Source organism: Pelobates fuscus, chromosome 1 (assembly GCF_036172605.1).
Source record: "Pelobates fuscus isolate aPelFus1 chromosome 1, aPelFus1.pri, whole genome shotgun sequence".
Classification (NCBI taxonomy): Eukaryota; Metazoa; Chordata; class Amphibia; order Anura; family Pelobatidae; genus Pelobates; species Pelobates fuscus.
The window spans coordinates 496,155,905-496,169,789 of record NC_086317.1 but is presented as its reverse complement, the minus strand read 5'-3'; the positions used below and the strand labels follow the sequence as shown (position 1 = coordinate 496,169,789).

Sequence of the window (13,885 nt, the reverse complement as noted above, 5' to 3'; positions counted from 1 at the left end):
CTCATGTCTCTTTCTCTATAGGACCTCTATCTCAGTCGGGTTCTGGTTCTGCTCTGACCTCTGAGGAGCTTTCGCGAGGTTTAGCCGTGGAAAAGTTTGATCTTGTGAAGAAGTGGGGAATAAACACGTATAAAGTAAGATATCTGGCAGAGTATACTTCAATTAAACTTCTCTATTTAGGCACCCTCTGCATGATGTACCACTTATTTTATGTACCTGACGAAAAAAACATCTTCATCTGTATTCTTTAAACACCATAGGGAGTTTGGTCCATCTTCTACAGGCAGAGCACTATAAGCTTTTAATAAATTTAGACTACCTCCCAGTATAAAGCAACACATTGCCCCTTTATTCCCAAGTTTCCTGCTTGTCCTCTGGGTGGTAGAGCGCTTTCGACTGAGTCTCCAGTTGAGAATATTGTATACCAGTATGATGATGGGGTACAGAAACCGAGGAGATGTGCCAGAGGTATGAGGTCCTTGGGCAGCCATGCGGAGAGCGTGGCCTCCACTGCCATCAGTGCCATGCCTGAAACTGCATATGACCAAGGCGTGTGTAACGCAGTTGCTAGGTACTGCCAAGTTGGAGCACATGCACATCTTGCATTGCATTGAGCATGCGCAAAGTGATGTCAATTCAGCCCACAGGGTGAAGGACTTGCATTCTTACCAGACTTCCGACACGCATAAAGGCAGACTAAGGTAGAAAATAGTAATTTTCTGGGCATTCATATATTTTATATATATTCACCGTTGGTCTAATTTGGCTGAAAAAAAACCTATGGAGAAAGGGAAAGCCACTGCGCAATCCTAAAACACTGTAGCTTTATGTGTGAAGAGTGTGGATATCTTTTTTTATTTCATAAAAACTTAGAGATTTTATTAGAAGTTGGCACTTTTATTACGGTTGCCTCCAGGCTAGCTGAAAGTTGGACCGTAGAAAGGATGCTCCTAGCGCTCACCAAAGGGCCATCAGCACCGTAGACACCATAAGTACTGCAGACCCCACGAACCACCGCTGCTGGGCTGGGATCATGCCGTCTATGACCAGACTCCAGGTTCCAGTGGGTGAACCTCTTCCTTCTGTAGAGCGAAGCAGGATCAGGAACAAGAGCTCAGTAGCTAAGGGAGTATGAAGAGCATAGCAATCCCTGTAGTGATCATAGCTGTCCCCTACAAACATGAGTCGAGGCTGCAAGTTGAGGGTCAAGTAGAACTGTTTAAGGAGCACCAAAGGACTTTCTTTTATGCAGGTTTTCCCACAAGGTTACCACCCACGTGGACCTTGTGGTACACAGGACATGCAGTAACAATAGCCAATCAAAACAGAACAGTACAGTCAGACACTCACAGCCAAGGCACACAAACCCTCCCCTCTGCCTGTGATATAATTACTAAACACAATGGGCTAACTTAATTATCACAGGCAGGAAAATATACAGTTTTGCACAATATTCATAACTTCCAAACCATACATGCGATTTCCATAGAAGTTACTTATTCTGAACCAGCATAATCAGTGTACAAACATATAAGATAGATAGAAGTCCTATTTTTCTATTTCACATTTTTCAGTCCCATTCGAATGCACGAACATGCGCTGTTCGTGCAAATAGCCCATTTTAACGTGGTATTCGAATAGTCGAACGCACTTCGATTTCCGTCGAAGTGGAAAAGAAGGTAAGGTTCAGCGGGGTTTGTGCCATTGTGTAGCCGATTTCAGTTCCATGAGTTCTACGGCAAAACACAGCTGACCGCGTTCGACTAAACAAGATGGCCACCCAGCGTTCAACAATTAACCTGCGGTTAACCACCAGCCTGGGAGGTAAATTGGCGGCACACTCCCCTTGTGTGTGGTCCGCATGTTCAGTTATTTGTTCGGTAAGCCCCATTTACCGAACCATTCAGGAAAAAGACACGAACAAAGTATTTTCACAGTCTTGGGACACAGTTTTAAAGGGACATTGTTCCAAAACGTGCCCATATCATGTTTTTAAAGGGCCATACACCCCAGGGCCATAGTCATAAGGCAGGAGGCTGGCAATTTGGCTCCTCCAGAAGCCAGGGGCAAAGGGCAGTTTGTCACATATATAAATTACCTTGTTACACCCCCTGAATGTCAGACATCTAGCCCTGTTACTTCATGGTTTGTTTAGCTCAGTTAAACTAAACTCAAAATACAATAATTGCCCAGAGAACCTGCCTTACAAAGACTTATTATTGAGCTGCATTGGAAAATTTGTGATTGAACAACCAAAGAAAGTCTGGGCGGGGTTAGAAGGGGAGGGCTTGTAAAGACTGGAGACAAGAGATCTGCAGCTTTTACAAGATTTTTTAGATACACCAATGACAAAATGCACAAGTAACTGATTGCAAGTTTTCATTGGGACAGAACCGTTAAAGCGTTTATTACCTCACATCACAATCCAAAGTATTGGTGACAGAAGCATTAGTAATAAACTTCAAAGATGCTGGGTGGATCAATTGGAAACAATCTCTCTTGGCAAAGAAAAGAAGATTCCGCACATTTTAAGGACCATTGTTATTGGCTGCTGATTTTAATGAAGATGCATCTTCAGAAGGTCTAGAATTGTCTGCCAGAGCCACAGGTTTGGTGACTGTGACTAGAAGCGTGGTACGGTAAGACGCATATTCTACCTCAAAGGATTCCTGTGCGGTTTGTCTGTTGAACAAAGTGTCAGGGTACCTGTCCTTAGATGTCATGTGGAGGAAGCGTGGCTACAAAAATAAGGATCCACAATATAAAAAGGACTCATAGGGCCCGGTTATTTTGTTCCCTATAGCCGTCGTATTGTTGGTTATATCTGGTGTTGACTTTGTCTGTGTTTTTGACTATTCTCCTTTCTGCTTCCCTGTGACTCGGTTTGTGTATACTCGCTTATTCTGATCTCTGGCTTCCTTGACCCCGGCTTGTCCCTAACTATTCTCTGTCCTTGCAATGTTAGCCTGGCCACTCTAAGGTCTGGTATACGTTGCCTACTTTTTTTGTTTATGTGGCGAACTGCACCTCGTCACTGGTTCTTGGAGGAGCCTGCTGGCCATCTTCTTACCCTGTGACTATGGCCCCTGCAATAGACCTGGCTAAAATATATTAAAAGCCTCTGTTCATGTGAAGTATGTACTTTTGTACTCCAGACAGAGAGACCGACCGTTGGCACTAATTCTCTGGAGCTGTTTTGGGCATGGGACAAAAATAAGACTTTCAGGAAATTGCTGAACCCCTGAACTGATCGGGTTGAATTTTGGATATTTACCCCTTCATGAAGTCTTGGCTCATGTTTGGGGGGATCGGAGAACTACATACTCTCTGGGGATTGCTATATCACAATACTCCCCTGAGTATAACCACTAGCTCTTATAAGAGCTGTTCCTGCTATGCTCTTTGGACTAGGAGAGGTCTACCCACTGGAAGCTGGATCCTGGTCTTGGGTCCAGGGTGGGTGGAGGACGGCGAGACCCCGACCAAGCTGCGGAGGTTCGTGGGGTTTGCGGTGGTTATGGTGCTCGCAAGTACTAGGAAGCAGCGATTGACAGCGGTACCCAATCGGGGTGTTGGGTCTCTGTGTTTTTCCTGACACAAGGTAAATTTGGTTCTCAGCCTGAAGATGTAAGTGGTGGATGAGAAAAAGCCTCAGCCCAGTTTGACAGTAGTCACCATCACCTAGGGTTTCATGCGGACATTTTATGTAGGGCCCTGGACTATTCCTATGTTTAAGTCAACCTGTGTCCATTGTGGGTGCAGGGTGTGTGTGTAATGTGGGTGTTTGGGGTTAAAGGTTAGTGTGCTCTCCTGTCTTGCTAATACTTGCAATCCACTAGGTGGATTTGGTTGTGGAGCCGGTACAGCTCCACCTGTTGGTTGCACGGATCTAGCAACAGCTATATGCACTACCTGAATAGCAAGGCTTGCTTTTTGCATATTTTGGCAGATTTGCATATTTCTAATTCTGCAGGCAGGAGAGAATTTTTCTGTAAATTGTTGTCTTTCCTATCCCTTTATCAATATGTTATTATGCTACTATAATTTAATGTATATTTTGTGACATGTTTTGGTTATTTAAATTTTATCATGTTTGTAACCACGATCTAAATGTAATGATCATATGGGCTAGTCCCAAGAAAAATAAAGTTTTGTATGATAGTTCCTTTTGGAACTTGTGTACTGTGTGGATTTGTAAGGATCCCAGTGACAGCGTCTTCGGACGTGTTTGCTGGTTGCAGGATCCTTCTAGTCCTGGGATAAAGCAAGAGATCGAGTTGTAAGTGTCTTTTTAAAGACATGAGCTATAACATTGCAGGCGGATGTGGATACCTGCCTGGAAGAAGGGCTGCAGCCTAGTGAGGTGGAAAAGCTCTGAAGTCAAGCTTCGACGACTGGACGGAGGTACTCGGTCGGAGTACAGGAGCTCCATCACACCCATGACGAAGAGAAATACAAAATGGAATCTGTACAATCTACTCAAATGACGTTTTCAACAGAACCATTTTTTATCCACATACACAGTATTTAAAAGTAAAGGTCCCAGATAAAAGGAATACAAAATTATGGCACTGTTCCAGTAGGAGGAAGTCTGTATTAATGTAATTTACATTGGTAACGTATTGGATTTTTGAAGCCGTCACAGCAGCAAAACTTCTGGGAGGTTTCCAAGCTCTTTCAGATCCTTTTTTCACAGCCAAAGGTGGCCTCCACAGCAAGTCGAGATCCGGAATCTTTGTACCAACTATTTTTCATAAACCCTGTGATAAACGGAGATCTGTTTATCTGACACAAAGGAAACCCGAAGGATCTCATGGTAAGATGGATTAAATGGACACTCCATTGGTCGACAACTTGACTGCCCAAGTTCACATTTAAATAAATCACCTAGTAGATATTCCCCCTATGAGATAATATATGCATCTAATTATACATTTATTTTCTATTGAGATTATATCGAATAGCTGAAGCCCGCCCAGACTTTCTGTGTCTGTCCAATCACAGACTTCCCAATGCTGCCCAAGGCACAGTCTCTGGGAAATCGCTACCTCTAGTGTTTATCTCCACTGAGCTAAACAAACCAGGACGTAGCAGGGCCGACTGTCTGATGGCCAGGGAGTGTAACCAGGTTCATTTATAAAAGGGTCAATATCTCTTAATACAGAAAGCATTTGTCCTCACATACGTTTATGATTCAAGTTTTGAGCACAAGTTGCTACAGTCAATGACAATACGAAGACTTTATCTTTTATCTTGTTTAATCCATGTGGAGAAAAACATACTTACCGTCTGTTCTTTTTCTCACATTCATGATAATTGAAAGTTTCCTTCCTTCTAGCAACATTTTTGATATTTTTATAGTATCTGATTGTGCTGGTGTTTTTCTGGGTAAGAAAGGGCAGTGTGGGAGGTGGTCTTAATTGATTTTAAAATTCTGATAGTGCTCTGCCTGTCCTTTAGAAGACAGACCGTACTCCCTGTGGTGTTTGTACTGCCTCAAAAGACATTTACTGAAAGTAAACATTTCGTTATATCATCTGCAGTTATAATAGACTGTGCCAGGGAGACTGAGACAGGGGACCTCCTTACACCATAACCTTATAGCTGCAGTTATAATACACTGTGTGCAGGGAGACAGGGGACCTCCTTACACCATAACCTTATAGCTGCAGTTATAATACACTGTGTGCGGGCAGACAGGGGACCTCCTTACACCATAACCTTATAGCTGCAGTTATAATACACTGTGTGCGGGGAGACAGGGGACCTCCTTACACCATAACCTTATAGCAGCAGTTATAATACACTGTGTGCGGGCAGACAGGGGACCTCCTTTCACCATAACCTTATAGCTGCAGTTATAACACACTGTGTGCGGGGAGACAGGGGACCTCCTTACACCATAACCTTATAGCTGCAGTTATAATACACTGTGTGCAGGGAGACAGGGGACCTCCTTACACCACAACCGTATAGCTGCAGTTATAATACACTGTGTGCAGGGAGACAGGGGACCTCCTTACACCATAACCTTATAGCTGCAGTTATAATACACTGTGTGCAGGGAGACAGGGGACCTCCTTACACCATAACCTTATAGCAGCAGTTAGAATACACTGTGTGCGGGGAGACAGGGGACCTCCTTACACCATAACCTTATAGCTGCAGTTATAACACACTATGTGCATGGAGACAGGGGTCCTCATTTCACCATAACCTTATAGCTGCAGTTATAACACACTGTGTGCGGGGAGACAGGGGACCTCCTTACACCATAACCTTATAGCTGCAGTTATAATACACTGTGTGCAGGGAGACAGGGGACCTCCTTACACCATAACCTTATAGCTGCAGTTATAATACACTGTGTGCGGGGAGACAGTGACAGCGGGATCTCCTTACTAGAAGGATCATTTGTTATGGTGTTTGGTGTTTCCCTCTAAAGAGATACTGTAGGATTCATAGCAGGCTAATATAATTGAAGTGGTTATAGTGTCTGGAGTTTTTTGGAGCCATCCTTCCATTTAGCCTTAATCTGTTTCTATGCAAACATCATAGAGGTGTATTGTCATCACCTTGATGATGTTTGTGCTAAATGGGTGGCTGTGATTGGCTGAATGGATGTGGCTGGAAGGAAGTGTGTACACTCCGCATTAGCCACACATCCAGTGGGGGCTGGGCTATGAATGGCCAGGGACCCTCGTTCAGTATTAAACTGCTCTAAAATGGGGGGCTCCAGGTACTAAAACCACTTCAATGAGATGAATGGTATGTAACATCACATTTCATCCAATTGCTTTCTCATGCCTGCTGACTGTCTTCACTTGATGTCTTCACCTTCTCCATCTGATCACATATTCTCTCTTCATATAGTGTACAAAGCAGTTGATTTCTGAACGGTTTGGCCGTGGATCTCGCACTGTGGATCTTGAACTGGAAACGCAGATCGAGCTTTTGAGAGACACTAAACGTAAATATGAAGGAGTTCTGCAGCTGGCAAGATCAATGACTGCTCACTTCTACAACTTGGTGCAGACACAGCGAGCGCTGGGAGATGCCTTCTCTGACCTGAGTCAGAAATCTCCAGAGCTTCAGGTGGGTCCCCAATGATGGAGACAGGAACCCTCTCTGCTTATCACGACCAGCACCAGCATTCTGATGCTCGGCTGAAAGCAAGGAATCTGGTGCAGGGTGACCACATTTAGGGTTAAACTGTTTGTATAAGCCCTAAAGGTAATATGGTTCCGGACACTCTTGACCCCATAACAACTTCAGTGAGCTGATGCAATAAGGGTTGGAGAATTTCATTAAAGGAACGCTCCATTAAATAAATAAATCTAGCCATTGGAGAAAGAAATTCACCTCCGGTGATTTCTTTTTGGACAATTTAGTAGAACATGCGTGTCATAGTGAGTTTAATTTAATGTGCTGCAGAATGCCCAATCAGAGGCTTTCCCAGCTTTACAATCACAGACTGTGCAGTAAGTATTTTTTTTAAAGCCCTCCCCTTCTAACTCCTCCCAGACATTCTATGGCTGTGCAATCACAGACTTCCCAAATTAGCTCAATGAGAAATCTTTGCAAGGCAGGTGCTCTGGGAAATGCTTGAGGTTATCTCCACTGACTTAAACAACCAGGAAGTAACTGGAATGGTTGTATGATTGACACCCAAGGGGGTGTAACAAGGTTAAATCTGCCCTTTATTTAAAATGAAAAAGAGAGGGCACACTTCACACATAAAGCATTTCAGGAAGCTTTTCAAATGTTCTGGCCCTACATTACAAGCACTTCCTCCAACAGTACTGGGCCACCCATTTCGACAATGGAAAAAATCTAATTAAATAATAAGTTAATGAGTGAATGTTACAATTGTCAATGGATCACCGAGCAAATCCAATGTATATTATTTCCTACCTTGTCAAGCAAATATTAAACCAGATTGTCAAAGTGAAATCTCTGTGACTGTCTCACCGCCTGGCTTCCTGGCAGTCACCTACCTTCTTGTTTAACATCAACACTCTCCAGATTGCTGCTTTTATCATACTAGATCGATATCTTTTGAGTTACTCACATTGTACTTCCTGTTTTTATTCCTTTCACCTTGGTATCCATCTTGTCTGCTTGGACGTAATACAGGAGGAGTTTGGCTACAATGCAGAGACCCAGAAGCTTTTGTGTAAGAATGGAGAAACTCTACTGGGAGCGGTCAACTTTTTTGTGTCCAGTATTAACACTCTGATTAACAAGACCATGGAAGACACATTAATGACTGTAAAACAATATGAGACTGCAAGGTAAACCAAGGATGTATGTATGGTCCATGTAAACGATGGGAATAGATACTCAGTCCAATGGATCGGGGTCGACAATGGGTGTAGAAAGCCATGTAGGCTGCATGAGTGTCAGTTTAAATAATAATGACCAGTGATGATAGTAAGGCATGTTTAAATAACCTTGTTTTCCTTTGGCGAACAGGCTAGAATATGATGCTTACCGAGCTGACCTGGAAGAACTCAGTTTAGGCCCTCGAGACGCAGCCACTCTGTGCCGCATAGAAATTGCTCAGCAAAACTTTCAGACACATCGCACTAAATATGAAAAACTGCGAGGAGATGTAACCATCAAACTTCGCTTTCTGCAGGAAAACAAGGCAAGGAAACTAAAGAATACTCTGTACACTCCATGGATAATCCACCATAATCTTTATTTACCATTCAATGATCTGGTTCTTAGTGACCATTGGCCACACTTTTCATCAGAATTAGTGACCGTATTCCAACACTATACGCTGCGTCACAGATAGTGACCGTATTCCAACACTATACTCTGCGTCACAGATAGTGACCGTATTCCAACACTATACGCTGCGTCACAGATAGTGACCGTATTCCAACACTATACGCTGCGTCACAGATAGTGACCGTATTCCAACACTATACGCTGCGTCACAGATAGTGACCGTATTCCAACACTATACGCTGCGTCACAGATAGTGACCGTATTCCAACACTATACTCTGCGTCACAGATAGTGACCGTATTCCAACACTATACTCTGCGTCACAGATAGTGACTGTATTCCAACACTATACGCTGCGTCACAGATAGTGACCGTATTCCAACACTATACGCTGCGTCACAAATAGTGACCGTATTCCAACACTATACGCTGCGTCACAGATAGTGACCGTATTCCAACACTATACGCTGCGTCACAGATAGTGACCGTATTCCAACACTATACTCTGCGTCACAGATAGTGACCGTATTCCAACACTATACGCTGCGTCACAGATAGTGACCGTATTCCAACACTATACGCTGCGTCACAGATAGTGACCGTATTCCAACACTATACGCTGCGTCACAGATAGTGACCGTATTTCAACACTATACTCTGCGTCACAAATAGTGACCGTATTCCAACACTATATGCTGCGTCACAGATAGTGACCGTATTCCAACACTATACTCTGCGTCACAGATAGTGACCGTATTCCAACACTATACGCTGCGTCACAGATAGTGACCGTATTCCAACACTATACTCTGCGTCACAGATAGTGACCGTATTCCAACACTATACTCTGCGTCACAAATAGTGACCGTATTCCAACACTATACGCTGCGTCACAAATAGTGACCGTATTCCAACACTATACTCTGCGTCACAGATAGTGACCGTATTCCAACACTATACTCTGCGTCACAGATAGTGACCGTATTCCAACACTATACTCTGCGTCACAGATAGTGACCGTATTTACCCACCCATTACTATAACGACACTCAGGCAGCAATGACATTTTAGTATTAGAATTACTGTATCTGTAGTTAGAGATCTGTTCAGGCAGTTAGTGTATTAATCGCTTCTTAGACTGGTTCTAGCACAGCTGTTGTAATGTGGCGTCTTCCTCTCTCTCCCTGCAGGTGAAAGTGATGCACAAACAGCTTCTCCTCTTCCATAACGCCATCTCCTCCTACTTCGCTGGCAATCAGCAGCATTTAGAGGCATCCCTGCAACAATTTCATATCAAGCTAAGCAGTGCGGCTAGTGACAAACCTTCATGGTTGGAGGAGCAATGAGCAGCCGCCCGAAGTTTATTTCTACGCATACAGGGACCTAACACACTCCTGTGTGTGTGTGCATGTTACATGTGACAGTGTGTATGTTGGCACGTATGTGTGTGAATGGTATGTATCTATGTGTTGCTGTGCGTGATATATTTGTATTAGCGAGTGAGTAGATATGTGTCGGTACTGCATACCATAATGTGAGCAGAGAGAGATCAGCCGATGGCTCCAGTACATTTTGCTGTCTCCCATCTGGAGTCCACCTTATTGCTGTGTAACTGAGATTATTTAAAGCTAACTCCCCCATCGAATGAAATGACTTCACGGCATCCCTCATGAATCCAACCAATACATAACACTCCATGCTTCTTCCCACATTGGTATCCCTTCAGACTATATCCAAGAGACCAGTAGCATTGTATTGACAGCATCTGTCTTGCCTCCTTACTGTCACCCTCTGAATGCTAATTCCTTGACTGCGTCATTGGAGCTTCCTCCAACATTCAAAAGGCCCTGATTATGACCTTCCATAGCACAGGGCACTATATAAGCCTTCCATAATGACAGGCTTCCCATATTAAGAGGATGCTTCAAGATAACAGTATGTGAAACCTAACCTAACATAAACCGAGCACACTACAAAGTAAAGTTCACACGGCAAACGCCATTTACATCGTATATGAGTTGGTCATGGTCGTTTAACACTTCAGTAGTCAGCAGGTCCTCATCTCATGTATATGGACCCCTCAGCATAACATCCCCACGTGTACACACAACAGTATCACACTTGTGCTCTGACCATAGTCGACTTTATGATCAGTCTGTAATTCAGGGTCTCTTTGCTAAATATCAAAATTCCACCAGGTCCATGGCTTTCACATAATCACCAACTTGTAAAAACCCCAATGCTCAGTTTAAACTACTGTGATTATACAGTATCCATATACCACTGACCCAGTGATTGACACTATCTATAGAAATTTGGATATAGCAACAATTATCATCAGTAGGATGGCAGCAGTGTTTGCAAGGATATTAGTGTGGTAATGGTATCTACTAGTATTCTGGGTGATGTGTTGTTAGGGAAGGAAGTAATAACACTATCTATAGGGCTAGCTTAAGCTATAATTCGAGGCAATAACACCACCAAGGTCTACTGGGACAGTTTGATAGTCTTTGGGAAGGGACACCGTAGTCATGCTGTTTTTTTTTTTGTTTTTTTTTAGGAAGGACGAGGTAGTTAAACCGTCTGTAATGAAAGACGAGATACTTGCTCAGTCTATACGGAAGGAAGAGGCAGTGTCTCAATCTGTTAAGACAAGATAGTTGTTCAGTCTTTAAGAAAGGACGAGGTAGTTGAGTTGTCTGTAAGGAAGGATGAGGTAATCAAGCTCTGTGTAAGGAAGGATAACGTATACATCCACCTGTTGGAAGGAATGAATTAGTAATGCCGTCTGCAAATAAAGACCGAGCAGTAATAATCTGTGGGCAAGGCCGAGACAGTAACACTATCTGTGAGGTTGGTAGAAGCTGTAACACTCTATAAGGAAGGCCAATAACACTATCTGTGAGGTAGGTTGAGGCTGTAACGCTCTGTGAGGAAGGCCAAGCCAGTAACGCAATCTTTGAGGAGTAAGGAAGGCCAAGCCAGTAACACTATTTATGAAGGTCGAGGCTGTAACGCCCTGTGAGGAAGGCCAAGCCAGTAACATTATCTATGAATGATGTCGATACTGTAACACTGTTTGTAAGGAAGGCCAAGCCAGTAACACGATCTATGAGGTAGGTCGATGATGTAACAATATCTATGAGGGAGGTCGAGGCTGTAACAATATCTCTGAGGAAGATCGAGGCTGTATATATGTAAAGAAGGCCAAGCCAGTAACACTATTTATGAGGAAGGTCGAGGCTGTAACGCTATCTGTGAGGGAGGTTGAGAATGTAACACAACTTTTGAATGTTATGGCATAAAGTAATAGAAATGATAGAATGACACACGGCGGTAGTGCCTAGATACCATAATGCGTGGCAGATGCTATGTGTAGACATCACTGCTTCACGTAGAGCGAAGGTGAAGTGTGGTAAAGTGAATCACCTAGAAAGTGACCGTTTTTATTATAGTAATTTCTGCCAGTTTTTGCAGGAATATTTCATTTCACTTTTCTGCCTCTCTAAACGTGGCAGTCTTCTAAAATGAAACAGAGCATATTATGTCCTCTGATTCAACTATTTCGTACAACGGGAGAGATTTTTCAAAGTGTCACTGACCCTTCTGCATCTAATTGTCTGCAACGATTTCCCTTCTTTGATTAAATCTGTCAGTTTTTTTTCATCTGGTTTTCTAGGTTGACTTAAAAAAAACTTTAATTAATATGATCAAAATAATGATGGGCTTTAAAGGTGACTTTTCAGAACACTTTGATAAATGTCCCACATTGTGTTTGTTCACTCCTTAACTTCAGTAGATAGAGGTTTCGGTGTGTGGATTGAGGTCATTGAAGGCAGCTATGGCGTAAAGTGTGTACAGTATGGCAAAATGTAAGAATATAACCACGATGGTCCATTGTATGTCTATGGCAGAGCATGTCCACATGGACCTGGCATGCAAACAGTCTTTCCTGTGTCTGGGGCTCTTCAGGACTGACCATGGCGGACTCATTTCTCTGAGCTTCAGTGAACCCCATCTTGAGGAAGTATTTGGCCAGGGAATTCTGGCATTGCAATATGAAGATGAATGTTTGGTTCTGGGAACATTTCTGTCAATCAAGACAAACCTAATAAAGAAATTAACTGTGTCCGTTCTGGTCTTGTGATAAAGGTATATGGTTTTTGGAGGGAAAAAATGTGTGTCATAATGGGAGAATGATCAGGCAGCTTTATAAAATTAGTCGACTATGTAAAATTGGTGGACTACCTGTTTACATTTTATGTTTCCATTTCCAAAAAGTGCGTATTTATGAAACAAGAAATATTGCCCAGTTTAGTGCTCGACATGTCGTTTATAATCGTTTGGTGCTATCACTTTTGGTAACACTCACACCAGGGAGCGGCTTATCAAAATACAAAAAATCTCCCTCGAGAAGGAAGAGAATTCGAGCACTGACTAAGAGATTGATTAGATAAGGGCTGGTGTTGAGATTTATTAATCCATTGAAAATCCTTGAATAAGCTCAAAATGTTCCCCCACCAAGAATATTCCCATCTCAGACTTCCTTCATCAGTCATGTTCCCCCATCTACACTGTATCAAGCTTCCTTCATATATATGTCTGCTAGCTCCCTAACACTATATACAGTTGCAAGAAAAAGTATGTGAACCCTTTGGAATTATATGGATTTCTGCACAAATTGGTCATAAAATGTGATCTGATCATCATCTAAGTCACAACAATAGACAATCACAGTCTGCTTAAACTAATAGCACACACAGAATGAAATGTTGCCATGTTTTTATTGAACACACCATGTAAACATTCACAGTGCAGGTGCACTTTTTCTTGCAACTGTATATATATACACCAACTGTTATCTCCCTAACACTATATATACCAACTGCTATCCCCATAAACTTCTACATGCCAACCGCAATTCAACTGACCCTACTATATATGCCAGCTGCTAACCCCTTAAACCTATACATGCCAACCGCCATTCAACTAACCCTACTATATATACCAACTGCTATCCCCATAAACCTATACATGCCAACCGCCATTCAACTAACCCTACTATATATACCAACTGCTATCCCCATAAACTTCTACATGCCAACCGCAATTCAACTGACCCTACTATATATGCCAGCTGCTAACC

The 13,885-nt window shown here is 42.8% G+C and overlaps 1 protein-coding gene across 1 annotated transcript in view; it reads left to right on the top strand.

Moving 5' to 3' along the window:
* The window catches only part of ARFIP2 (ADP ribosylation factor interacting protein 2), a 67,586-nt gene extending 55,874 nt beyond the window's left edge, over positions 1-11,712 (top strand). Inside the window, exons 5-9 of the mRNA XM_063433440.1 lie at positions 22-134; positions 6,874-7,095; positions 8,137-8,294; positions 8,476-8,650; positions 9,930-11,712. Coding sequence (XP_063289510.1) covers positions 22-134; positions 6,874-7,095; positions 8,137-8,294; positions 8,476-8,650; positions 9,930-10,085 — 824 coding nt within the window. The 3' untranslated portion in view covers positions 10,086-11,712. The remainder of the gene's footprint in view (positions 1-21; positions 135-6,873; positions 7,096-8,136; positions 8,295-8,475; positions 8,651-9,929) is intronic.
* Positions 11,713-13,885: the final 2,173 nt, after the last annotated feature.